At 43.4% G+C, this 27537-nt stretch overlaps 1 protein-coding gene across 2 annotated transcripts in view; it reads right to left on the reverse strand.

The window, feature by feature from the left end:
• PARD3B (par-3 family cell polarity regulator beta) overlaps window positions 1-26223 on the reverse strand; it is a 982784-nt gene extending 956561 nt beyond the window's left edge. The window contains exon 1 of one of the 2 annotated variants that reach the window (XM_072742730.1): window positions 25972-26223. In XM_072742730.1, the coding sequence (XP_072598831.1) occupies window positions 25972-26091 (120 nt within the window). In that variant the 5' untranslated portion in view covers window positions 26092-26223. The remainder of the gene's footprint in view (window positions 1-25971) is intronic. The other variant, XM_072742729.1, reaches the window with a different exon arrangement.
• Between the last annotated feature and the right edge of the window lie 1314 nt (window positions 26224-27537).

Consider the following 27537-nt stretch of genomic DNA (forward strand, 5'->3'; position numbering starts at 1 on the left):
GAAGTCTCAAGTGACATCCCTTCTAGGAGGACTTCTAAAATCCCAGTTCCCCAAACACAGCAGCCATCTCAGAGACACGCTGCCTTATAGGTGATGTGCACTGTCAGACAGAACTACGCTTTCCTACAGGAGGGCAGGAACCATATAATAGCTTTACTGTATCTCCACTGCCTGGCAAAGTTTTTGACACGTTTGCCAGACGATGAATGAATAATCAACTCTATGATTTTTACGTACAAAATCTGAACAGCTGTCTGGAGCATCAGCCTCCTTAGCTCAGTCCCTTAGAGGGTCCGACCACCAAGGTACTGGCAGGAAAAGATACGTACAGGGACTATGTGTAGAGAAATACATTGGATTAGAAACTTAAGTATCTAAAGATCTGTTTTAAGTGACTCTGAGCCAATGGCTTATAACAAAGACCTAGTAACTCCAATCCCTTTAACCCCCGATTTATTGTTAGGAACCTCAATAATTGGGATTTATTGTCAGGAACCTCAGTGAATATCCTGAGTTAAAATATAAGGAAGGTCTGGGGAGCCACTGGTGGAGACAGCCGTCCCCTTCCACCCTGGATGAGGAGCCCCCCCCCCCCCAAGCTGGGTTCCTTCCTCTCCTGCCCTTCCCTAACCACGGCTGCTGCTCCCTTGGGCAGCACCGCACGTACCCAATTCCTCGCCCCCTTTCAAGCTTCTCCTTCTCATCCTCTTGTCTCCGACTCCCCCAGAAACTACATGTGGAAGGCCAGCACATGATACCTCAGAAAGCTTTCATCGCAAAAATCCTGTCTAGTCAAGGCAAGGGTCCTTTCCTACTGTCTGGAAGACCACGACGGGCTTCGGTCTCTAAGTTCTGACCCGCCGTAAGGCCGCGCCGGCCCGACTGGGCGATTTGGCTGCCCCCCGCCCCCCCAGAGGGCACCGCTCTTCTGCGTCCACGAGGCTACCAGCAGTTCATCTCTAGAAATGGCCATTTCCTCTCGGTGCCGAGAATTACAGCTGGGCTACTACAAACCCACTCCTGTCGGTGTTTCCTACGGCAGGTCACCCGGGAGACCCCTGCTGACCTCAGCCACTAGGCACTGCGAACACAGGACTTAAATCAGAACGGCAGGGAGATGCCAGAGGAGGTCTAAGCCTTTACTGATTCATGGTACAGTAATGCAGGTTCGTAATATTCTGGTCTGAACTAAAGTCGCTGCTCCAGGTAGTCCCTCGCAGGCGCTAAGTGCTCAGTGCAGGCGACGCTATTTAAGTGCTACTGAGATGCACTCAAACAAGCCAGCACACAGAACAAAACGCAGCCTTTTGCTCTCAAGGAGCTTACAATCCAATTAGGGAGAGGAGTCAGTATACCTCGGAAAGCGTTTATTTCCCAAATACAGACACAGACAAGATTCCAAGGGCTTACACCTACTTGAGGGGGCAGGGGAACCATTCTGCGAGATCCAGAACTCAGCAACGGCTTGTATGGAAAGAGACACCGGTAATTGTAAATGAGTCCTCTATTCATCATACTTCATCATAATAGGCCCTTAAGTGACCACTCCTTGGCAGCATGAGAGGTTACTATTTAGAATGTGTACTTGAAGGTAATAAATCAAACACTAAAAAACCGTTTTCACAGCTCAGAAGACTTAGAAATAAGCTCCTCTATGCCTGAGGTCATGAGAGTTCAAGGACCTTGTCCATGGTTTCACAGCTAGTTCATACTCCGTAGAAGAGCTGTGCAATACCCCAGGCCCCACATGCCCAGTCCAGGGCTTTTCCCAAAACCCCACATGGATCTGTTTGACTTTCTTTGCCAGCCAGTCTAAGTTAGCGGATTTTCTATTCTAAATATTGCCTGAAGTCGTAGAAATAAAGTATACAGAAATCAAAGCTAATACCAACAGGATTTACACAGCTCGGTGATAAAAGGGAACTGTTTGTTATTCGTTTCTCCCACTTGCAGTGTATCCTGCACACTGGGCCCCGGGCAAGCTACCTAAAAGACTTCCTTTACCATATCATTACCACTGTTTTCTCTTGCCTTTGGAATTAAGCTCCTATGCCAGCCATGAGGACTCTCAATATTCTTGAGCAGGCCCAGAACTACAATGTTCTCGACTACCTTGTCCTGAGAAATTCAGTCTGCTAATCCAGCCAGGTGGATATCGTCCTGATGAGGAACACAAAGTTGTCAGGCTTCATTCTACCCAGGGTTGTGTGCCAAGCTAAACATAGGAAGAGGCACAAAGCAGTGGATTGGTCTTCCCAGCATCTTCCCTCACCTGACGGTGAGGTATGGTCTGGTCAGGCCTCGTAAACACAGCCAAATTCTTTATACTTTGCACTTATGCCACGTCATGCAGTAATGAGTTCATTGAGTTTACCACTCTTGAAAGGCAAGGCTGGCCACACTCAGAGCACAGAAAGCTTTCCTTGGCACTGGTATCTGAGCCCATGGCTTTACCTCCTCAGAAGGGGCACCATATTTTGATTCCATCAGGACTGAGCATCAGACAAGCCTCCAGTCCAACTATCATCGACACCACTACTCTGAGCCTCATGTAGCCCTATTATAAATGTCAACATGCATTTAAAACTCTGAACTCAATATTCCAAGGCCCAAATGTGGGACAGCATGGCAAACAAGCAGGGAAGAGATTTTGTTTTTATGCCATCCTGACGGTGCTTCATATCCTGATCACTGAAGCTACAGGCAGCACGTGGCCCAAGGTACACGGAATAATTCTCATGTCAAGCACCTCCCCACTTTTTGTCCAAACATTCAGTTTCCTTATTGGGTCCTTACCCTTCTTCCCCAATTAGTTTTCATCATCACTGCATAGAACAATTTAAAATATTCAAAATTGTGTTCCTCAGTAAGTCAATCAGAGGAAGACAATCATCATATGGTTTCACTCATATGTGGAATATAATAAATAGTGAAAAGGACTAAAAGGAAAAGGAGGGAAACTGAGTGAGGAACCATTAGAGAGGAAAACAAACCATGAGAGACTCCTAACTCTGGGATACAAACACAGGGTTGCGGAAGGGGAGGAAGGTGGGGAGATGGGGTGACTGGGTGACGGGCACTTGATGGGATGAGCACAGGGTGTTGTTATATGTTGCCAAATTGCATTTAAATGAAATATTTTAAAAATTGTGTTTCTCATGATATTAAAGCTAAAGAGAAATAAACTAGTTTCTCTCAAGACAGTTTTTAGTTACAAATACTAAATTATCTTGTTATGCAACTATTACCTAAAAACCTGGCCATAACCAAGAATGCCAGGTATGCCACCTGAGACTTCCTGCTACAGGACATTCAATTTGTACACAGTCCACAGTCTCCAATTAACAGTCACAGGATGTCCGTCCTCCGATGATCACTGGTCTATTACATATCTTGTCTTAAAATGTCAACCTAGGTGTTCATATCTGTATACGTTATTTAAACATTTATACTGCACAAGTCTATTCTCCATGAATCAAAGTTTAAAGTAGTATGATTTTTAAACAGCATCTAAATTATAGCGAAAAATGTCCCACTATATAAAATGAGTGATCACCACTTTGATTCTTTTCAAAATATAAAAGATATAAATTATACACACAGAGACAACTGATGATAGAGAAGCTCTTTTCAAGAAAGCCTAAACATGGAAACTATGCAGTAAAAGCAAAAAAGCAAAACAGGTGAGGCTGCCCCTGACCTCAGGTGAAGCTCCAATTCAGCACCACTACTCCTAATGGTCAATGGATGGCCACTTAAAAATTAAAGAAATACTGTCATTTAAATATTGGGGTTTTTTCGGTATGTCATTTAAAATAGTGATATATTTGGGTTTTAAAATATGAAATAATGTCTCTAACTTTTGCTATGTTTTTGTTAACCAAATTTCTACCATTTCTTGCAATCATCTAATCCCATGGAGGCTTTTCCTATTCTCTTTTTCAAGCATATTGAAAGAAGAATGCCCCAAAGGCCAACTGGGTTTTCACAATATATTTTAAATCTTTTTTTTTTTTTAAGATTTTTATTTACTTATTCATGAGAGACAGAGAGAGAGAGAAAGGCAGAGGCACAGAGCAGAGAGAGAAGCAGGCTCCATGCAGGGAGCCCGATGTGGGACTCGATCCCAGGACTCCAGGATCACACCCTGGGCCAAAGGCAGGCACTAAACTGCTGAGCCACCCAGGGATCCCCTATTTTAAATCTTTTAGATAGGTTTATAATTGCCATTTCAGAGAAATCTGTTAATTTCAAGACTGATACATCCATCCTCCTTGTTTTTTTTTTAAAAAAATTAAAGAACACTAAGAACAGATGAAATATTTCTATCAGAAAAGTACACTTTATTTCTGCCTTCTGTTGCCAGATCCTAAGAGGTTCCTAGTTAGATGACAAAACATTCTTCCTCCCCAACATGAATTACATAGCAACTGATTTATTTATTTAAAAAAAAAAAGAATAAAATCATGGGCATAGATTGTGGGGAAAAAAATGTTTGAAGTTCACAATAAATAGATTTGTAAACCAAGATAAATAGCTTTACCCACCCAAGCAAACAGTGTCTGAACTCACTGTGAACATGTTTCCAATAGTATACTTCAGCAAGCTGGTCTCAAAGAGAGGTCTATGAACCCCTGGTAGTCTCAAAACTTTTTTTTTTTAGGAGGTCCACAAGGCCAAAACTTTTCCCCAAGTAATTTCAAAAGGTTATTTATACACGTTATTTGTCCTTTCACAAATTTACAACAACATTTCCAAACTTCAATACCTCTAAATGTCCAAATATAACAAACTTTAATTTAGAATTAAACATTTCATTCTAAAATAAAATAATTTATAACTTTTTCATATTCCTAAGATGGATCATTGGTTTAAAACTGGGTATGAGACATCTCACACCCATCAGGGTGGCTATTAATTAATAAATAACAAATGTTGACAGAGAAGTGGAGAAATTGGAACCCTCATGCATTACTGGTGGGAATGTAAAATTGTACAGCCCTTGTGGAAAACACAATGACAGTTCCTTAAAAAAAAATTAAACACAGAATTACCACATAACTCAGCAATTTCACTTCTGGGTATATACTCAAAAGAACTGAAACAAGGGACCCAAATAGGTATTTGCACACCTATGTTCAGAGAACATTATTCACAACAAAGATGGAAGAAATCCAAATGCCCACTAAAGGATGAATGAATAAACAAAATGTGCTATACACATAAAATATGTTAATTCAAATCTGAAAAGGAAGGAAACACTGATACATGGATGAACCTTAAAGATATATGCTAAGTGAAATAAGCCAGTCACAAGGACAAACATTGTCTGATTTCCCTAGCATGAGGAACCTACAGCAGCCAAATCCATAGAGACAAAAAGTAGAATGATAATCATCAGGGGCCAAAGGTTAAAGAAAGTGGGAAGTTATTGCTTAAAAACTCCTTAGCTTATAGAGTTTCAGTTTGGGAAGATGAAAAGTTCTGGAGATGGATGGTGAGGGTGATCACACAATGTAATTGTATTAATAGTCTATATCATGTTGTGAATATTTTACAAATTTTAAAAACTTTATATTTAAAAGATACTAAAAAATAACTTTTAATTTTAAAAAATGAAACTGATACACCAGAGATCTGATTCATGGAAGGAAAGAATCTACTAAAAAAGAAAAAAAAAAAAAACCTGGTCAGAACTATATAGACAAAAATATGATGAAAGTTAGATTTTCCTAGTTCTTACAGATACTAGTAATTTATTGTGTCTCATGCAACACAAGTATTTTCCAATAGTAAATTATAACATCATTTTGAAATTCTTCACTAAGTATGTAAAGGAAAATAAAATTTATATTTTTAGATACAGACATGATGAGAACTTTAAAAGCCAAAGTCATTACACCATTTCAAACTAGAAATGAAAAAGCCATTGATGCACCTTATAGGGCAAGCTATTGTACTGCAGTAGCTAGAAAATACACTCAAGAACTGAGACACTCAAGAAGCCTTGGACAGTGGACATTGCTGAATGCTTGCTGGATAAGTCAGTTTAAAAAAGAATTCTGGCAGTGGCACTTCCCAATGATATAATAACTCCTCAAATAAAATATTTAATCTGTAAATGTGAAGACTTGGTTAATATCCCAGCTACATAATTGTACCTTTGCAATTGTACCTTACAAATGGATTAATCCACAGATGTGACTGAACCTGCTATTTCTTTTTTATGAGATAAATTACTTAGTAGTAATACTAATCATTTTGCTTGTTTTTGTTTTACTGTGAATGCCTGACAATAAACAATGGAATTGAAAGTCAACATATTGAGTAACCTTGTGGAATCTCAAGGTTTATCATTGGAATAATTGTGCTGACACTTGCACTGCCTGTGCAAAAGCAGTGGTAAGGAAAACTGCTGGTACCTTTGGGGTACCTGGGTGGCTCAGCAGGTTAAAAAAAAAGAGGCAGACACTTAAGATTTACTTATTTATTTATTCGTTAGAGACAGAGACATAGGCAGAGGGAGAAGCAGGCTCCCTGCAGGGAGCCCGATGTGGGACCCGATCCCCATACCCGGGATCACACCCTGAGCCAAAGGCAGATGCTCAACCCCTGAGCCACCCGGGTGTCCCAAGTGTCTGACTCGTGATTTTGGCTCAGATCAGGATCTGTGTTGTGAGATTATGCTGGGCAAAGAGCCTGCCTAAGATTCTCCCTCTCTCCCTTTATCCTCCCCTAAAAAAAATAAAAAAATAATAATAATAAAAAGGCTAGTACCTTTGCTTGAATCAAGGCAGAGAATTGTTTATACCTGTCAGAATGGCTAAAATCAAAAAGACAAGAAATAACAAATGTTGGCAAGGATGTAGGAAAAAGGGAACCTTCATGCATTGTTGGTAGAAATGAAAACTGGTATAGCCACTGTGGAAAATAGCAGGGCAGCTCCTCAAAAAACTAAAAATAGAATTATTGTATGATCCAATAATTCCACTACTAGGTATTTACCCAAAGAAAATGAAAACACTAATTCAAAAAGGTATGTGAATGCCTATGTTTATTGCAGTATTTACAATAGCCAAGATATGGAAGGAACCCAAGTGTATATGCTTAATAAATGGATAAAGAAGATGTGGTTATACACACACACACACACACACACACACACACAGAGGAATATTATTCAGTCATAAAAAAATAATGAGATCTTGCCATCTGCAACAACATGGATGGATCTAGAGGGTATAATGCTAAGTGAAATAAGACAGAGAAAGACAAATACCAAATGATTTCACTTATGTGTCAAATTGAAGAAACAAAACAAATGAGCAAACCAAAAGAAAAAAAAAAGATTCTTAAATACGAAGAACAACTGGTGGTTATAAGAGTGGAGGCTAACTAGGGAGATAGGTGAAATAAAGGGGACTAAGAGCACACTTAACGTGATAGGCACTGAGAAGTATGTACAATTGATGATTTACTACATTGTACACCTGAGACTAAAATGACACTATACAGTAATTATACTTAAAAGAAAAGCAGTGAATTGTACTAGTCGTTTACCTTCACTGCCACTCATTTGCACTGGAAAAAAAGGGCCTATCTGACTTTGACAAAGCAATACAAATTTTATTAATTCTCAAGCCTTGATTTCACACCTTTTTTTACACTGTATACCAACATACAATAGTTACCTCAGGGAAAAGCACTCCTATCATTGCTTAAGTTGAGCTTTTTTCATGGAGCACTCCTAAGACTGCCAAACTATGGTTATTCACACTTGAGCTTTCGGCAGATATTTCTCCAAAAGGATGATGTGAACCAAAGCACTTAATAGAAAATAAATGACAGTATTTGTTGCCAATAATAAAGCAGAAATTAAAGTTTCAAAAAACTTGTATCCACCACCCTGAGCTCAATAATTTCCCAATACATATACCTTTCAGTTGAAATTGATGGTAATATCAATGCATGTGGTTTTTGAAATCGTATAATGAAACAGGTCAACATTTGAAAGACTGGCATAACTCAGTGAACCACAATACGGGATGTTAAAAGATCACGCACGGATAACAGATCTATTCCAAGCGCAACATGAACCAATGAATTATAACGTGACACTATGAAAATTTCTTTGGTGTAATTTCAGACTTCACACTGCAACTAACCTTTAAGAAAACTGTCACTTCCTAAGATGTTTATAATCATGAACCTCACAATTTTAATGTTTATAATCATAATCCATTATGTTATAGAAGATGTGTCCTGCTGCCCAATGTGCTTTAGAGATCCTGCTTGCTGGTTTGATTAAGTAATAAGTCAGGCTGGAAAATGCCACATGTTAAGGAACTGCAAGTGACCTCTAGGAAAGGAAGGTGGCCTCCAGGTACTGGTTACCAGCTAGTAGCCAATAAAAGCCAGGCCCTTTAGTCCTACAGCTGCCAGGAAAGAATTCCACCAAAACCTGAATGAGCCTAGAAGCAGATTCTTTCCAGTCAAGACTCCTGAGAATGCATCCTAGCTGACATCTTGACTGTAGCTGTTAAGATCCTAAGAAGAAGGGTGGGCTAAGCGGTGCTCAGGTTCCTAACCCACAGAAACTGTGATATAATACATGTATGAGAAAGAAAGAAATAGAAAACCCATGTGTTCATTTTGCATGTAGTATACAAAAAGTATATCTACAATTATCTGAAAAAGCTATTAAAATGCGCCTCCCTCTTCCAACTATGTATCTATGTGAGGCAAGATTTCCTTCATAGGTTTCAACCAACTGCAACAGACTGAATGAGAAAGCAGATTTGAGAAACTATCTGGTAAGTAAACATCAAAGAAGTTTGGAAAAAAAAAATGTTATGCAGCGCCACTCTTCTCAATTTTTCTTTTGTTTTGAAAAATTTTTCTTCATGTGAATAAGTGCTCATAACTTGTTACGGTCTCTTTGTTATTTCAAATCAATTAGATATATTTTTTTGTTTTCTCAGCTTTAATTTCTAATATGGTAAATATAAATAGATATAATCCACATAAGAAAGTCTTCCAGGTCCTCTTAAATGTAAGAGTAAAAAGAGGTGTTGGGACCAGTAAGATTGAGAACTGTTGCAATGTTTCTATTTTCCTCATCTCTGCCATCAGACACTCTTGCACCCTCCTTTCATTCAGTTGTCTAAATTCTATTTCTCACATATGGCCATCCCAACCCACTGTGAGCTCTTTCCCTTCTGAATGCCCAGAGAAATCATTTGGCATTTGTTTGCTAATTTCTTCATTTTCTTTTTTTTTTTAAGATTTTATTTATATATTTGACAGAGAGAGAGAGAGAGCGCATGAGTGGGGGGGGGAGGCACAGAGGGAGAGGCAGGCTCCCCATTCCACCTGCAGGGCTTGATCCCAGGACCCTGGAATCATGACCTGTGCCAAAGGTAGATGCTTAACTGACTGAGCCACCCAGGCGCCCCTGATTTCTTCATTTTCTCTATGTATGATGCTCCCTTACTAGCTTGTGAAGCTCTGAAGGAAAAAAGGGGAACTGTGTGATATGGCATCTGATAGGTGCTCAAAAACCCCTCCTACCCTCTCCAGAGTAACTTAATTATAGGCTGAATAATGAGTGCAGTTCATAAAAGTGACTGGGCTTTTATCAATGCTTGATGAAGCCAGACCACAAAGGACAGGAGACAAGATGAAATTCAGGAAAAATCTGAGTCTCCAAAAGGTCAGTGGAAGAGGCAGATAAGAACAAGAGCACAGATACCAGAATATTTAAGTGGGAAGGGTAGTAGTAAGTGACAGCAGACCACAGACCTATGTTCTCCAGTAAGACAGACAGTAAGTTATCGGTTGACCATTTTGGGACAAAAATATGAGGAAGAAAGAGAGCAATACTAAAGGGAAGGCAATGAGGAATCAACAGAATTCTTCCGAAGTCTGTTAGTGTAAAAGCTGGAAAACCTGCTTCAAAATGAATAGCAATTATTATAAATTGAACATTCCCCGCCCCCCACGGTTCTGTTGAGGTCCTAACCCTTGGTACCTATGAGTGTGATCTTATTTATTAGCAAGAGAGTCTCAAGTGAGGTCATTAGGGTGGGCTCTAATCGGATAAGACTGGTAACTTTGTAAGAGGAGAAGAGACAGAGGGACAGAGGGACAGAGAGACAGAGACACAGAGAGAGCGGCCAGGTAAAGATGCAGACAGAGCCTGGAGCTGCTCTGCCAGAAGCTAAGGAGTATCTGGGCCCACCAGAAGCTGGAAGAGGCGAGGCAGGCTCTGCTCTCAGAGGCTTCAAAAGGAGCACGATCCTGCCAACATGTTAATTTTGGACCTCTGGCCTGCAGAATGTGAAAAAAAAAATGTTTTTTGTGTGAAGCCATCCAGGTCACGGAACTTTTTCATGACAGCCCTATGAAACTAGTACAGCAACAGAGTAAGGGACTCCTCACCATCCCTACTCACACTTCCAAGGGGTCCTTCTCACCCACGGACAAAAAGTGGAACAAAAGGGGAACAGATCTAAACTGCAAATCTAGTTGCAGCAACCAAAAAATAAATATTTATATATTTTTAATATTTATATACACAAATTATATATAAATTATATCTATATATTAATTTTACATTATTCATTATAATGTACCTTATATATGTCATATTATATATTATATAATTACATTATATGTAATGTATACTCTTATGTGTATATATAAGAGTTTTTTCCTGGAAATTTCTGAACTGCAGGGGGTTTTTTCAGTTTTTTTAGTTTTTTGTTTTTTTTTTTAAGATTCTCAGAAAATGTCTCTGACTTAACACTGCTGTCAAAACTTAAACCCACTGAATCTCTATAAATGTGTCTCTAAACACAGAGACAAGGATGATTCCGCCATTTTACACTTCCTCAACCCTTTGCTACAAAAGGAAGTAATTCAGAAACTAATATATAAAGTTACCAAAACTAGTACTAGGTCTCAATGAAAGAAATATGAGATGACAAACACAATTCTTGAGACTTTTTCTAGATTTTATCCGGCTCTGTGCACTTCTGGGCGCAGATGACTTCTTAGCTCACATGCTGGCCATTCACAAGTCTCAAGATCCAAATCTGATCTACGTAGGGAATAATCCACAGATTGTAACTTAAACCCTTGTAGCATACTTGACATAGGAATTTGCCTTCAGCCTCACACTTTATTCCAAGCCAAAAACGATTTGATTTTAGAGCTGTAAGGATGTCTAGAGTCACCTGACCTGATGACCAATCCAAGGTCCCCTAAATATCAGGTAGCCCCAGTGGTTTTCTAACTTTGGGCCCGGGAACCCTGGGTGGCGCAGCGGTTTGGCGCCTGCCTTTGGCCCAGGGCGCGATCCTGGAGACCCAGGATCGAATCCCACATCGGGCTCCCGGTGCATGGAGCCTGCTTCTCCCTCTGCCTGTGTCTCTGCCTCTCTCTCTCTCTCTGTGACTATCATAAATAAAAATTTTAAAAAAAAATCTAACTTTGGGCCCTAACCTATTAGTGGGTAGTAAAATCAAATCAGTATGTCCTAAATACTTAAAAAAAAAAAAAAAAAAAGAAAGAAAACAACAGAACAAAAGAAATAGAGTGAGGTAAGGATAAGTACAGCCAGGAAATTTTTTATTTCAACTCTGTGTGTGTGCATATATAGTTAGGATACTGGATCCTGAAGGAAGATCTATTACTGTATTTCTTAATCCAAATCCTGGCAGGAAACAGAAGGTTCACTCAAATGAGGCACTGAGGTGTTTAATAAACTATTTATAAACTATTTAGAGGGATTCCTGGGTAGCTCAGAGGCTGGGCGTCTGCCTTCGGCTCAGGGCATGACCCAGGATCCGGGATCGAGTCCCACGTCAGGCTCCCTGCATGGAGCCTGCTTCTCCCTCTGCCTGTATCTACCTCTCTCTCTGTGTCTCTCATGAATAAATAAAATCTTTTAAAATAATAATAACAAGAATAATAATAAACTTTTTATAAAGGTTCACAAAGCTAAGGGAAAACATTAAGGGACAGTGCTCCCACGTTAAAGTGAGCCCTTGCCACCATCCAGAACCCAACGGGTAGGGAAAGGAGTGGATATCAATACAGTGGAGAGAGGACTGCGGGGAGGGGGTGCCTGGCCGGAGGGGGTGCCTGGCCTGAGGGGTAGCCTTCAGTGAAGAGAGGGAGCACCCACAGTGACCTGAAAAGACGGGAGTTGCCCACCCTCCCTTCTCCTGCTGGAGCCTCCCCCAGACCTGACTAGAAGCCCCAGACAGAGAGTCTACACTGCTTAGCCTCCTAGGTCACATGCAGAATGGTCAAGAGTAGGTCTGGAGTGGCAGTCCTAGGGTTTCCATCCAGCCACTCTGAATCTATCACAGAAGTCTGAAAGTCACCAAGATAGTTTATATATTCACCAACCTAGCCTGACCACTTTCATTTCTGGATGCCACATTTTTTCCACATCTGCCCTCAAACCCCACTTCTGCATCAAAGCTCTAATATAATGCCAAACAAGTGACGCAAAAGACTGGCATCTTTATGAACACATGACTTATCATCTCAGGCAGGCCCTCAATACTCCCCAGCAAGCTCTTCATCTGTCCTTAGTCTCCCACCTCTCCTACCCCTGTCTACGGGGCTCCTGAGGGCCCAGGCCATGTCTTACTGGTCCCTGCATCCCCCGGCCTCCATGCCTAGAACACAGGGTATTCACTGTAACACAAAATTCAAACTGCTCCCTCTCCCCACTTCCACCCATACTTCCTTTATGTACCTTCCTGTACATAGAATCAACTCCCAAGTCTGATCCCTTGGTGCCCCCCAAATCTCAAAGTCCATTTCCTCCTCTGCTTCAACATGTCTATCCTCCACTCGCACACCAGGGACCTGGACCAGTTTCTCCACCTCTAGTCTCAGCCCCTGTCTTCATTCTCCAGGGCAAGCCATATAAAAAGGCAGATCCTTAGTCAAGGAACCTCGAGCTGTTTAGCTCCTCGTAACAAAGCCTCCTGGCTTTGACCCTGCCCTCCTCTCATGGCCCTCATTCTCTACCACTCCCTCCCACGGTCACCCTTGGAAAATGTTCCATAGTACTATCCTCTTCCCCCCTAGAAAAACCTTACCTTCAGGTATAGGCTGGCTGCTCCTCTCTCCCTCCCCACCAACCTTCCATAGTCATACCTCCCTTTTTCTCCCCTACCTCCCATCTCCCTCTCCCCCTCCCTCCAGTGTCTCTCCCTACCCTTACTGCTCTGGCAAGTGTCCATTCATTCCTCAAAACTCTGCCCAGCTAGCACTCCCCAAGTGGAGCCTGCACAACTGCCCATCTCTCCCTGCTCCAAGCAAAGCCAAGCTCAGTCTCTCCCTCCATCCACCACTCCAGGGCCCCCTACCACACCATTTTGTTCATCTACATTGTTCTCTCTGCCCTTTTATTCTATAAGCCTGACAGAGGCAGGTACTTTGCCTTATTTTATTCTATAACCCCAGCACAAAACACAAGGTCATTATCTAAATCCTCTCTCCAGTTACCGAAGTGACGTTTCGATTGTTACAGGCAATAGCAAAGCAGACACAACTTAGAGGCCTAAGGCCCCAATGAATAGACAACATACTTTCTACATAAAGATGGATCGAGGGTCTGTAGTTATTTCCCATCACTCTTAAGTCAGGAACCCCACTATCTCTGCACCCCTTCCCCCAAAACAGGCCACCTCTCTATGAAGAGGAAGGAGTATAAATTGTACCTATATATCCCCTCTCACACTTTTCTAGGCTTCAGGTCTTAAAAAAAAAAAAAAGATTTTATCTATTTACGTGAGACACACAAAGAGAGAGAGAGAGGCAGAGACACAGGCAGAGGAAGAAGCAGGCTCCATGCAGGGAGCCCGACGTGGGACTCGATCCCGGGTCTCCAGGATCATGCCCTGGGCTGAAGGAGGCGCTAAACCACTGAGCCACCCAGGCTGCCCCATGTCTTTATAAAAGAATAGCAGCAAAACTTACCTGAAATCTCATAGAGATGAAAGGTACAGCACAGGGAATATCATCAGTGGGACTGTAATAGTGTTGTGTGGTGACAGATGGTTGCTACACTTGTGGTTAGTACAGCATAACATATAGATTTGTCCAATCGCTGTGTTGTACACCTGAAACTAATGTAACATGGTGTGTTGCCTATGCTTCAACTTAAAAACAAAAAGACGGATTTTTTTAAAAAACTAATCCTGGGGAACCCTGGGTGGCGCAGCGGTTTAGCTCCTGCCTTTGGCCCAGGGCGCGATCCTGGAGACCTGGGATCGAATCCCATGTCAGGCTCCCGGTGCATGGAGCCTGCTTCTCCCTCTGCCTATGTCTCTGCCTCTCTCTCTCTCTCTCTCTCTCTCTTTGTGTGACTATTATAAATAAATTAATTTTAAAAAATTAAAAAAAAATAAAAAAATAATCCTGAATCTCCCTAAAAAAGGCATCAGAAGTTCAGGGCACCCTGTAAATCCTTATTTTTGGCCTCAAATGAAGCAATAATATATGTCTGATCATTTCTGCGGTCCATACAGTTCCCTAGTCTTGCTGACAGGGGCTTAGCTAAGAGTTGCAGACATCTCCCCTTGTATCTGCCGCCTTCACCAAGTGGAACCCCCCTCACCACACCACCACTCCTCCCGGATCCGTGACTCCTGGCAAGTTTAATAACCTCACCTGAGGCAGAAGACAGGAGAAGTATAGGGCATATTTACCAGGATGATACTTGGCACTGCACCTGATAGGGACTAAATTGAGAGTGAACCCTTTTTAATCAGACTGTCTTTGGTATCTTGAAATTCTACTTCATTGCAATCCAAAAAGCAAGAGTCCAGCAATCAAAAGAATGGCTGGGCAGAGACGGGAGGCAAACCTAATTTGGCAACCCCTCAGACACAGATACCATGCCTTTCAAACATAACGAATCCATCTGAATTAAGATAATCCAGATTCATTTTTTTAAATCAACATGAAATTAATGAGTAAGACGCTGAAAATCAGACATTTTTCAAATATAAGAAATAGCACTACACATATCCTGATGAAGCAAAAAGATAATATTCCTTCATTGAAAATCCAGAACTACAGAGCACTCAGTCTCAAAAATCTGAGAAGTGAGTCAACCTGTCAGAATCTGAAGCTGTTATTTAAGACAATCATTATGGCAGATATAATGGACCACTAAACTACTGTCTACAGTAAATGTGGATTTGATGAGGTATTTGAAGACAATCAAGAGAAAAGTTACATTTAGACTTAAAAAAATATCACATATGAAGACTTTAAACTTGCAAAAATTTGTGTTGAATACAGTCATTCTCAGTTTTATGAAAAGAAGCAATGTGAAATTTAACATAATTTCACAAGGATTTATGTTATACACACTGTATGTCAGGTATGTGCTTAAAAACAGATAGGAAAATTAAAAACAAAAAAAAAATCCTTGTTTTTGAATAGTTCGCAGTGTTGTGGGGAGACCAAATGACTGCAGTTTGTGGCAGAGCCTGGCCAGTTGCGCACCTTTATCCAGGGGGACTACTTTCCTAACCCCACTGCATCTAGATGGGACACGCAGCTAGTCTTATCAGTGAAGGGCTAGTAAGATGTGATATATGCCACTTCCAGGCCAGGCCACAAATTTCCTATGGTATCCTCCATGCTCTCTTGATTCATCGGTCAGAAGAGTACAGATCTACAGAAAACCCCAAGGCCAAAGCAAACAGTGGGGAGAGGACTGTGTGTGTGTCAGAGCCCCTGCCTCCTACCTAGAGAGAGAATCCTTCACTGTGACAAGCCACTATCATTTGGGTGTTATCTGTTAAGTTAGCAGACTTTGGCCATTGAAGTGTAAGATCTAAGAAGTAGCTTCCAAAAGAAAAGCACAAGCATGGGGAGCTCTGAGAACACACGAATGGGGTCCCTGAGTGACACTGAGGTAGGGCAGGGAGGGAGGAGATTCCCAGGGAAGAGAAAGCTAGAAACTCCTCCTGAAGGATGGGCAGGATTTACCTGGGGTGGCCAAAGTGGGAGAGAAGACTAATCTGCAGGTAGGACTCTGAAGGGCATAAAGGGATAGAGAACGCACTGCACAGGTAAGCAAAATTTGCCTTCCCACCTAAAAGCAACAGGGAACTACTTAAACATTTCCAGTGGGACTTCTTACATTACCAGATCTGTGGCTGTAAGGTCCTCAGTGGAGAATGGTTTGGAAGAGTCCAGCACCAGCGGATGCAGAGAGGCCAGTTAAGAGTCTGCCACCAACCCCCGCAGCAGAAATGAGCAATGGCACGGCTTTGGGGTAGAAGCAGATGCAGGAGATATATATGGAGCCAAAGAAACTTTGGGACCAACTACACATACGGTGGGATATAAGAGAGGAAAGATCACCATGGAACAAAGTATATCCAGGTTTCTGGATCAGACATCTGAGTGAATGATGGCAGCAGAAATGGAGACTAGATTTACAGAGAATAGGATGAGCTTCAACTGTGTGTGGGACACCAAGGTAGTGAAGTCCAGAGGCTATTGGGGTCTAAGGAAGTTTAGGGGTAGAGGTGTGTATTTAGGGGTATCTGGAGCCACAAAATAGAAGACATCCCATTGAGAGCAAAACCAGAGCCTAATGCACCAGCCTATGTAGAAATAGCATAAGGAGCACCTGCAGAGACCGGGTAGAGAGACATATGTTTAAAAATCCTGGGAAGTTCACGGGCACGCAGAGTTTTAAATGATCATCAAAAATAAGGAATGAGGGGCACCTGGCTGGCTCAGTCAGTGGAGTGTGCAACTCTTGATCTTGGGGTCATGAGTTCAAGTCCCATGTTGGGGGAGAGATCATTTTAAAAAAAGTTTTTCTAATCTTAAAAAAAAAAAATAAGGAACGAACAGTAATGAAGCTACCACATCTTTATAATCTTGTTGAAAGAAGTTTATCTCGAGAAGGCATGAGACCAGGGAAACCACCTGGGTTGGATGAGGCGTCAATAGAAATATCTATTTTTTAATCTAATTTTCCAAAATCCTCTCCATTTTTTAAATCCATACAAATACTTTTAGACATGCAGTTGAGTGAAAAACGAATGTATCTGTAATAAAACAAATAGCTACATTAAAAAGCTATGAAAACCCCTTAGGGTATCACCAAAGGGCATTCATAATCCGGTGCAAGTGACTCTACATACCACCGCTCCTCCCTGGGCTATGTCTGACTTATCACAACTCCCTCAACCAGCTGATGCCTACTCACTTTGTTCCCTCTTCCTGGAGTGCTTCACCTCACTTTCCCACCTTGCAAATTCCCCATCATCCTTTAAAACAGCTTCAATGTCTTCTGTTTCAAAGAACATTCTTTGCCCACACTGTATCCTAGGAAACATACTACTGGAGCAAACCTGGGTTAATCACATGTGGGCCTCATCCCCTAGGAAGCTGAAAAACTCATCAAAACCAGAGACAGCAACGGAATAATCTTCATGTTCATATCACCAAGGATGTGACTTGTTCTATTGGCAGCCCTTCCCAAAGCACGGTACCTACTGTTACTCAGCTCCTTGAAGAATCCTCTCCCTTCAATCTGGGCTTCACTGTTACTTGCTTAAATTAATAGAATGTGGCAGGGGTGTCTAAGTGGTGCAGTAATTTAGCATTTGGGCTCAGGTCATGATTTCAGAGTTCTGAGATGGGGTCCCACGTCAAGCTCTGTGCTCAGCATAGAGTCTGCTTGAGATGATCTCTCCCTCTGCCCCTCCTGCTCATTCTTTCTTTTTCCCTCTCTAAAATAAATAAATTAATTTTTTTAAAAATACTTATTTATTTATTTATTTAATAGAACATGACCGAAAACATCATGCCAGTTGCAGGTCTAAGCCTTACAAATACTTGGAAGCTTCCACTTTTGCACTCTTTGGAGCCCTGGGCTGCCATTTAAGAAGTCTAGTGACACTGCCCTGGAGACCATGGTGAAGACGATCAGATGCTAAGACTGCATGGAAGAGAACTCAGGGAGCCAGCTGAGAGCAAGAACCAAGGCTCCAAACATATGCCCCCGGGAGAACCAACCCCCAGCTATTCAAGCCACCCTAGCTGAGGCACCAGACTTGTGAATAAAGAAGGCAATGTTGAACATCCCAGACCCAGAACACATCACACTGAATCTTCTTCACGTATTTGGAGTTATTTTAAACTACTAGATGGTGGGGTAGTTTGTACTGGAGCAAGACATAACTGCAACAGATGGTAGCGGACACTGGTAAAAGAATGTTTAACTCAAGAAAAGTTCATTGCCAGCCCACTATGTACCAGGCACTCTCACAGGAGCCAGGTCAACACTGAACAAAACTCACCAAGACCTCTACCTTACTGAACTACCATTCTAGTGGGGAGAAATAGATAATATATACAGTTAAAATAAGCAATATGGTAGCAAGGGAGGATTTCTGGAGAGAAATGGCAGGAAAGAGCAATACAGAAGATGGATGGATGGAGGGGTTATAATTATAAACAGCGTGGTCAGGAAGATTTCATGGAGAGAGGAACAATCTTGAGATGGAAAAGATGAGGAAACCAGACAGGTGGATACCTGGACAGGACTATTTCAGGCAGAGAAAACAGCACATGAGGTGGGAGGCTGTCTGGCATTGTTGGAGTAATAGCCACAAGATCACGAAGCTGGGGAGAATGAGAGAGGGGTGGAAGACGAGGTCTGAAAGATAAGAGATGGTCTGTCAGGGTCCCTAAGACCACCCAGGTTCAATGATTTACCACGAGGACAGGACTCAGCATGTAGTCATTGTCACATTTATAATGTATTACAGCAAAAGGATATAAAGCAAAAATCAAGAAAGGGAGGGTAACGTTTGTAGGAAACTAGATACAAGCTTCCAAGGATCCACTTCCAATAGATGCCACCCTGATCCTCAACCAACAAAAAGTTTTAACATCACCTGCGAAATGCTGTCTACAAGTAAGGATCCGTGAAGACTCAGCATCCATGGCTTCCACGGGAGGCTGGTCACATGGAGATGCCCCCCCTATCATGCACAAAAATTCTAGACCTCAGAAAAAGACCAAGTGTTTGGTAAAAACTATTTTGTTTATTGTTTGCATAAACAATAATCCATTTGCATAAATGGCTTAGTTTGCATTCCTTTAGGGAATGATGGGAATGCTCCACAAATCTAAGTTCCTGGCTGCCAATCAAGAATCAGCCTTGTAAGTAGGACTAAAGATAAGAGTCTCAGGCCTGCTACACTAACTGGTTTGCACAGATACCCATATCCTGTGGCACCTTAGAGACCATCTGAAAGAAATGGGAGCCCACAGAAGATCTTGAGTAGAAGAAAGACATGACCTGACTAGAATTTTAAATATCACTCTAGCTTTTGTGTTGACAAAAGACTTATGGTGGGGGTGTGGAGCAGAAACAGGAAAACTAAAACCAATTGGAAACAAAAATACCATGAGCCCTGGAGCAGCTGGGTGACTCAGTCCGTTTAAGTGACCGACTCTTGATTTCGGCTCAGGTCATAGTCTCAGGGTCCTGCAGTCAAGCTCCACATTGGTCTGTCGGAGATTCTCTCTCCGCCCCTCCCCCTGTTCGCTCGCTCTCAAATATCTTTTAAAAATCCTTTAAAAATAAAATAAATACCATGAATCCCAGCACACTACCAGAAAATCTGGAAAGTAGTAGTTAGGTTAAATGTATCATGAGAGCAGAGTCCCTTTGAGGTGCAGACTGATTGCAGATCAGTCATACAAGGAAAAGGGTAAAGAGTGTGATGAGGATCTCTGGCCTGAACAACCAGAAGGAGGACAGGGCCATTTCATGAGATGGGAAGACCATGGGAGGATGGATTTGGAATAGGGGGTCAGGAGTTCAGTTTGAGGCTTGCTAAGCATCAGATGCCTTCCTGACATCCAAGTTAAGGTGTTGAGACAACTGCTACTTACAGAGTTCAGAGCTCAGAGGAGAGACCTAGGCTGGAGCTACCTCGGTGATACTTGGGCTCAGAATGCTGGATGAGCTCATCCAAAAGCATTTTAAATCTCACCAAAAGTGTCCAGACTTTTGTTCACCACTCCTGTCGGCCCACCATCCACCAATACCAAAAACAGAGGTCGTGCATCTCCAGGCTGGCACACTAAAGGTGCAAACTGAAGACAGACCTTGCTGGCTTTAAAATTAAGCTGAGTTTTGCTCATGTCTAGGTAAAGGATTCAAGATTTTAAGGCTCTCTCTTCTACCTGTGGATACCAATTTAAATGAATCCTTTTCTGATTGGCAAAGTTCTCAACAGGATAACCACATCTATAAAAAATGTCAGGTTAAGGATTGCCTGGGATATGAGCTTTAGACCATTTGTTCCAAAAGCAGCTGAGAGAAATCATCAGAGGAGCCTTAGACTTGAACTGTCCATTTAGGTAAGTCATTTGTGACCATTTTAGATTGAATTCCTCAGGGACACCTGGGTGGCTCACTGGTTGAGCATCTGCCTTTGGCTCAGGTCATGATCCCGGCGTCCTGGGATTGAGTCCTGCATCAGGCTTGCTGTAGGGAGCCTGCTTCTTGCTCTGCCTATGTCTCTGCCTCTCCCTGTCTCTCATTAATAAATAAAACCTTTAAAAAAATTAAATTCCTCAGCTGCAGTAGCCACTGTTCAAGTACTTAATAGCCATGAGCGGCTACAGGCTATCATATTGAAAAACACAGAGAATACTTTGATCATCACAAAAAGTTCTACTGGACTGGAGTGCTTTACATTTTCCAAGACAGACTCAAAGCTCTGCATTATTAATTGACACCTCAACCAATCTCTCCAGAAAACATACTCTCATAAAAAACTGACATAATCATTTGCCCAACTTCCTCAAAGAGGATCTATGACACGGAATGCCCTGGGAATGAAGATAAATACTTGGTTAACTAAGCCATATGAGCACCATCTCCAAACTACAATCAGGGTTGTGACTCCCAATTGCACATAAGGCAATTAGCTCAGAGGAACCAAACAGCAGTCCCAAACCTGGTCAGCGAATTCTGTATGTAGCTAGCTCACAGGAAAAGTGTTGGGTGTGTGTGTTGGGGGGGGGTTGGGGGCTCAGTCTGTGGGTCGTGGGTGAGAGAGAGAAAGGGGCATAGGCAGGGGGATAAGAGAGAGGCATGGGGGACGGGACAGAGAGGTATGGGGGACAGAGGGAGGTATAGGAGGGAAGAGAAAACAGTGTAATGGGGAAGAGAAAATCCAGGAGACACAAACCCAAATGCCTACAACAACCCAAAGAATGACAATGGGCCATAAATAAGGAAATAACAAGAGTAAAGAGTCTGACATAGTAACATACTGTTGGTGAGGCAATACTGGAGTGGAGAGCAGAATGATGCCTTCCAAAGAGAAGAGAGGTGTCTCATCTCCAAATGATGGTTGGTAGGTGAGAAAGTAAAGCCCAATACTGTCAGAGCTTCTGATTTGTTTTTCACCCAGAGAAGGCAGAAATCTGGATATCTGCATGAAGTCTCAGAATCTTTAAACATGGCAACTAAGTCAAAATGGGATACTGAGCAGAATTGAAAAAACACATCTGTGGGTCATGGCAGGACCCAGTAGCCCTGTCTCTGCAAACTCGGGGGCTCTTCTGTGCAAGTCAAGTAGCAGAACCAAAACCAAGCTAGCAGTGTGTGCCCTGCTGGTGGTCAGTCTATCCACGTGCTGGGGAGAGCATCAAGTCCACATACAAGGAGAGGCGAGGGGAGGGGAGGGGACTGAACAGAAAATGAAACAGTCAAGCCAGTCAGTGTCCAATAAATTGAAAAGCATTTGGGGAATCTAATATGGTCCTAGTTTATGTATACAGGAACCTTAAATTCTGCAAACAAGACATCAAAACCTGAAAAGTTCAAGAATTTAGGCCTTCCAGCCCATTCCTCCAAGTTAAGCTCATACAGTAATAGCACACCAGATTCTTGTTACTGTAGGAGTTTTAGATGCTGATCCTAGAATTTATCAGAAAAATGGAATTATTACTCTTATCTCGCTCAGATTTGGGAAGCTGTTCTCAACAGTAAAACAAATTATTCAAAATATCTGAACACAGAAAAGATTCATTTTGGCAAGTCTATCAAATGTTCCTTCAAAAAAAAAAAAGGTATTCTCATACAGTCAAATCCACAAATCTGTTTAAAATTCCAGCATATCCACTATCCCATTAACTCAGTATTCTTATTATCTCATCCATTTTGACTCCTGAACATACTATACATTCTTATTATTAAACAAGTCTTTCCCTTATTCGCTTTGACCTCTCCTAGTGTGTGTCTCCATGTGACGTGTGTATATATATATATTTATTTACATATATATATAAATGAACGTTCAATTTAATAAACTATTTGAGCACCTGCTGTGCGAATTCACTCATGGTAAGAGGGACAACTGCTAATGACACGTTGGTCTGGAGAGGTCTAAACCACAGTATCTGCCATCAAAAGAGTTTAAAATCAAAGGAGTTCAGTGATACCAAATGATTTAGGTAGTTGATTAGTAGGTCTCAGCCCTCGCTAGGCATTAAAATCACCTTTTAAAATCACCTATGCCCAGGCTCCGCTCCAAACTCACTGAATTAGAATCCTGGAGAAAAGGATGTAGGCATTTGTATTATTTAAAATGTTAAATGATAAATTAGAGGTAACTAATGAGCAGCCAGGGTTTAGAGTTCTCGCAGGATATGGCTCAATTACCATTCACCTGTGACACGTAATTTTGATGATAAATTTACCTAGTTACCCAATCATCACCACCTTGAGTGCTTAAGAAGACAATCTCCTCTCCACTAACTACTTAAGTAAATTGGATTTAGAGCTTGGGACACTGATAAACTACCAGGATCCAAAGGCAAGCAACCCCATAATTCTTGCCCCATAGTCAATTTGCCTTCCCAGTAAAGTTCATTGAATGTCGTGGAGGGGAAGGCAGCAGGAAACTCAAAGTCCCAGATTTCAGAAAATAATTAAAGCCTTCCCAAAAGTTCCCTTGGTGTCCTCAGTATCTTACCTACTTCTGGCCTTATCTGATGCTGATTCAGCTGGTTCCTCACATTCCCCAAATACCAGTCTTATTTGTTTCCTCTCAGCAGAAGGTGGATACTTACTTCCCTGATGCTGTCCCCAAAATCCAGAATGGCTCCTTGGGCTTTACTTACCCTCCAAACTATAGATACCTCAACTCTAATCTTTGATTTTGAAATCTGCCTTTCTCTCATCTAAATTATTCAAGGCCCGAAAAGAAATGGGCTTAGTTTATATTCATGTTCCTGGCATATTTACTTCCTTATAGCACTCTCTACCTGAATACCTTTTTTTGCCCATTTTTCTATTTGTAATCAGACTGAGGAATGTTCTTCATGCTTGGTTTGCAAATCCTGCAATATTAGGCTCAGAATTTAGACTTCTCCCCATTACATGTAGGCCTATACTGTATAAGATATAATCAAGAGGAACCTGTGCAGGTCACAAGTCTCTGCAAGAAACAAAATGGCCATCTTTAGGTTGATAGGTTACTACAGTAGCTTGTAAATGGGATGGCCTTTGTAAAACAAACTAAAAAATAAATAAGATGGATAAATTCCAATGCATAACAATCTACTGGGCTGTGCACAGCAACTCTGAGTAAGGATCCAGAGACTCGGTTCCTGGGTTCAATTCTACCACATGTCACTCATATTCCTGTCTCTTTCAGCCCCCATCTGTAAAAAGAAAATATCAGTACCTGCTTCACGAGGCCATTTAACTTACGTAAAGGTCCTACAACACGGCCTGCAGAGAGTAAGCACAATTCATGTTATCGTTATGTTTTTATTACTGAGTGTGGGGCTAAAAACGTAGCTGTCCAGGCGAGCAAGCCTTTTAAATCTCTTTCACTGATTTAAAGAAAGTGAACTGACGACAAGTTGTTTTTCAAATTGAATTTTGACATTTCTGGTCTTTTCCCATTATTTTCTATATTCAATGAATGAAAGCATGGAATTTGACAGATTATTTCTTGACATTTAAGTTCCATTAGCAATACCATTTAATATTAGTTAAGCCTTGTTATGATTACAATACTATTTAAATGAAACTATGGGAGAGAGAGATTTGGGGAAGAAAAAAATATCACTTGCCACTTATTAAATTGAGATTTTAAAAGCCAAAGAAGGGAGGGAGGATTTATAAACTGCAGGTGACCTTTAAATGTCACATTCACTAACAGAGAAATGTAAACATAGAAAAATGTAATATCTGGTAATAACAGTAAACTGATCAATACAATTACATTATAGGTTCTGTGATATTATAAATTATGCTTTCAGTACAGGATAGCAATAGCTTTTTAACACTTTTTAAGATCAAATTATAACACACTGAATTTCATCTAGTCCTCTGAATGTTATTTATAAGTATGTAGCTTACTTCTATTATTGGACAGCTCCATGTTCTAAGCTTCTAAATACACAAGATGTTAAGAGTATAAATTATTTGTACCATTGAACTAGTAAAAAAGTAAACTGATCATCTCATTAAGATGATCCTTCAAAGACATGTAATAATTTGTCTAGAATAATGTTATTATTAACCTTAGCTTACTTCCAAAAGTTAGGGAAACACAGTTCCAAGAACTAGATACTTGTGCAAATCTCAGTTCCTAACTGCATTACACAATACCAGACAGCATACACTATTGTAACATTGGGGGGGAAATGGGGTACTCATGCAGTGTTACAGGCCATTTCTACAGTTCTCAAAGCAGGAGAACAAATACTAAGAGTCACTGATCTCAAATGCAAGAGTTTACGACTTGTCATTTTTGAAGAGGATTTGGGGTAGACTGTTCCATTTGAAGATTCAAAAAAGAAAAAGGTGCTTTTCAATGCCTTCATTTAAAGATTCCAAAGAAGACACAGAATCCCAGTATGATACCCAAACACCTATCATGAACTCCAGTGTGTAGCTAAGTCTTCTGAAGACGCACTGCACACTTAAAAGTAACAGTCACTTAACTTTTACTTGTTTCTGATTTCAGGGACAGAGCTGGGAACCATCTATTCAGTAGTCACGCAGGGCCTGACACAGCGCACACGCTAGTAAATACTTAATAGAACTAAAGATACTCAAAACGTAGACAGGTTAGTGGTGGCAAACAGCATCCTTCCACCGAAGTTCCTGTTCCAGTCACTGAGGGCGAACAGCTCACAAGAGTTCAATCCCAAAGGCCCCAACAGTTGTAACTTCCAAGGGTCTGCGACTGGCACCAACCAACTTTGTAACTCCGAGGGACAGAAGTGGGGCGGGCCTTCGCCCTGGTCAAAAATCACACCTGGAGGGGGATCCCGGGTGGCTCAGCGGTTGAGCACCTGCCTTGGGCCCAGGGCGTGACCCTGGAGACTCAGGATCGAGCCCGCATGGGGCTGTCCGCATGGAGCCTGCTTCTCCCTCTGCCTCTGTGTGTGTGTGTGTGTGTGTGTGTGTGTGTGTGTGTGTGTGTCTCATAAATAAATAAAATCTCAAAAAAAAAAAAATCACAGCTGGAGCAAGCAGCACCTGCCAACACTCGAAGGGCCTGAGAGAAGCGCTCTCTCCAACACCTTCCAGAGCTGTGCTTCTCGAACTTCACTCCCCATTCCAAGCACCGGGGAGCTCGTTTCGCCCCAGATTTCCGAGGCAGGGGGCGTGGATCGGGGCGCCGGGTCGTGCACCCGCAGCGAGGCCCCCCAGCGACTGCCCCGCGGCCTTTGCTGCCGCCACCCTGAGAGGCCAGGCCCTCCCCACCCGCGCAAAGACCTCCTCCAGGTCACCGGCGAGGCCGCACAGGTAGCGAAGTTGCGCGCACAGGTAGCGGCCGGCGCCGTCCCCGGGCGGGCCCCGGCAGGTGCCTCGCCCCCCGCGCCCGCCCCCGCGCCCGCCCCCGCGCCCGCGCTCACCTGCTCGCGGGTCCTCAGGTAGCGCTGCAGCGCCTGCTGCGTGAGCTCCCGGACGCGCAGCCGGCCCTCCTTGCAGGGCACCACGATGCCCGTCCGGCCGAAGCACACGGTCACCTTCATGCTGGGACAGGTGTGCGCCCCCGGGCACAGCGCCGACCGCGGGGGCCCGCGGCTGACGGCGAGGGCGGCGGGGGCGGGGGCGGGGGGGGCTCGGCCCGGGCAGCGGGTGCCCGGGGGCGCGGCGGCACCGCGGCCCCTCCCCCTCCTCCCCTCCTCCCCTCCTCCCCCTCCTCCTCCTCCTCCTCCGCGGGCTCCGGCTCCCGCTCGGCCCGGCCCGGCTGCTGGCGGCTCCGAGCTGCGGGCCGGGCTGTGGCCGTGCCCCGGGCGTGCCCCGGTCGTGCCCCGGCCCTGCCCCGGCCCTGCCCCGGCCCTGCCCCGGCGGCGGCGGCCCCAGGCCCCGGGCTGCAGCGGGCGGCGGCGGCGCGCGCGGGGCCGGAGTTGGGAGGAAACTTTTGCGCCGGATCAACTCGGCGGCGGCGCGCGGCGCGCTGGGCCCCCGCGGCCCCGGGCTGGCCTGCTCCGCTCTTAAAGGGGCCGCGGCGCTCCCGGGCCCGCCGCGCGCGCCGCCGGGACCTGCAGCCCCGGGAGCCTCGGCCCCTCCTCCCTCGAGCGCGGCCCCGGCCCGGGCCCTCCCCGCACAGCCGCCGAGCCCTGGGGACTTGTAACGGGACCTGAGAGCCACCCACCCGGGAACTGAAACCGGATCTCCTGAAGCACCCTGGAGGGTGCTGGCTCCTGGAGCTGGGAGGCTGCGGAGCTGCACCGTCCCGGGGGGCAGGACCCGAGCGAGACTCGAGCAGAGTCCGGGAGCAGGTGCCTGGCGCCACGCCCACCCCGCCCCACCCCGCCCCACCCCCTCCCGGGGACTGGCGGCTCACAGGTGCGGAGCCGCAGGTTGGCCCGAGGGCCTGCCAGGAGCCTGGTCCGCGGCACCACACCGATTCCGTCCTCTGGCAAAGCCAAAAGGTTCTGGGGGATAAACGTGGTGGTGCAGCCACCCTTCATGTCACAGAGGAGGAAACTATTTCCCCCAAGGTCCCATCCCAGACCCAGAAATGATGCATATGCTGCCATGTATCCTTCTGAAATGGGCCTCCTGTTGTGCGTCTGGCTACAAAGACCATTTTAAACACGTTGAGGCTCAGGTGAGTGTTCACCACCAATTGAAATAAGTGTATCTGAAAAAAAAAAAAACTCAACAAAAAAAATATCTGTGTCATTCTCAGCTCACGTAACAACGAGCTCCTTTGAGCCTGACAACGACCCTGGGACGTAAATGTGTTTCCCATTTTGTGCATGAAGAATGTGCTAAGGGAGGTTAAGGAACTGAGCTGACCAGGAAGTTAGTTACCCTAAGAGAAACTCACTTCTTCCCATGCTGAGCCTCTGGTCTCCCCAAGCTGGTTTTCTAGCAATCTAGTTCGTCCAACAAGATCCTCAGGGCCACACCATGTGTTTCTCTATAAAAGAATTTGTTCCTGGGGCGCCTGGGTGGTGCAGCCTCTT

This window comes from Vulpes vulpes, chromosome 16, assembly GCF_048418805.1.
Source record: "Vulpes vulpes isolate BD-2025 chromosome 16, VulVul3, whole genome shotgun sequence".
NCBI lineage: Eukaryota > Metazoa > Chordata > Mammalia > Carnivora > Canidae > Vulpes > Vulpes vulpes.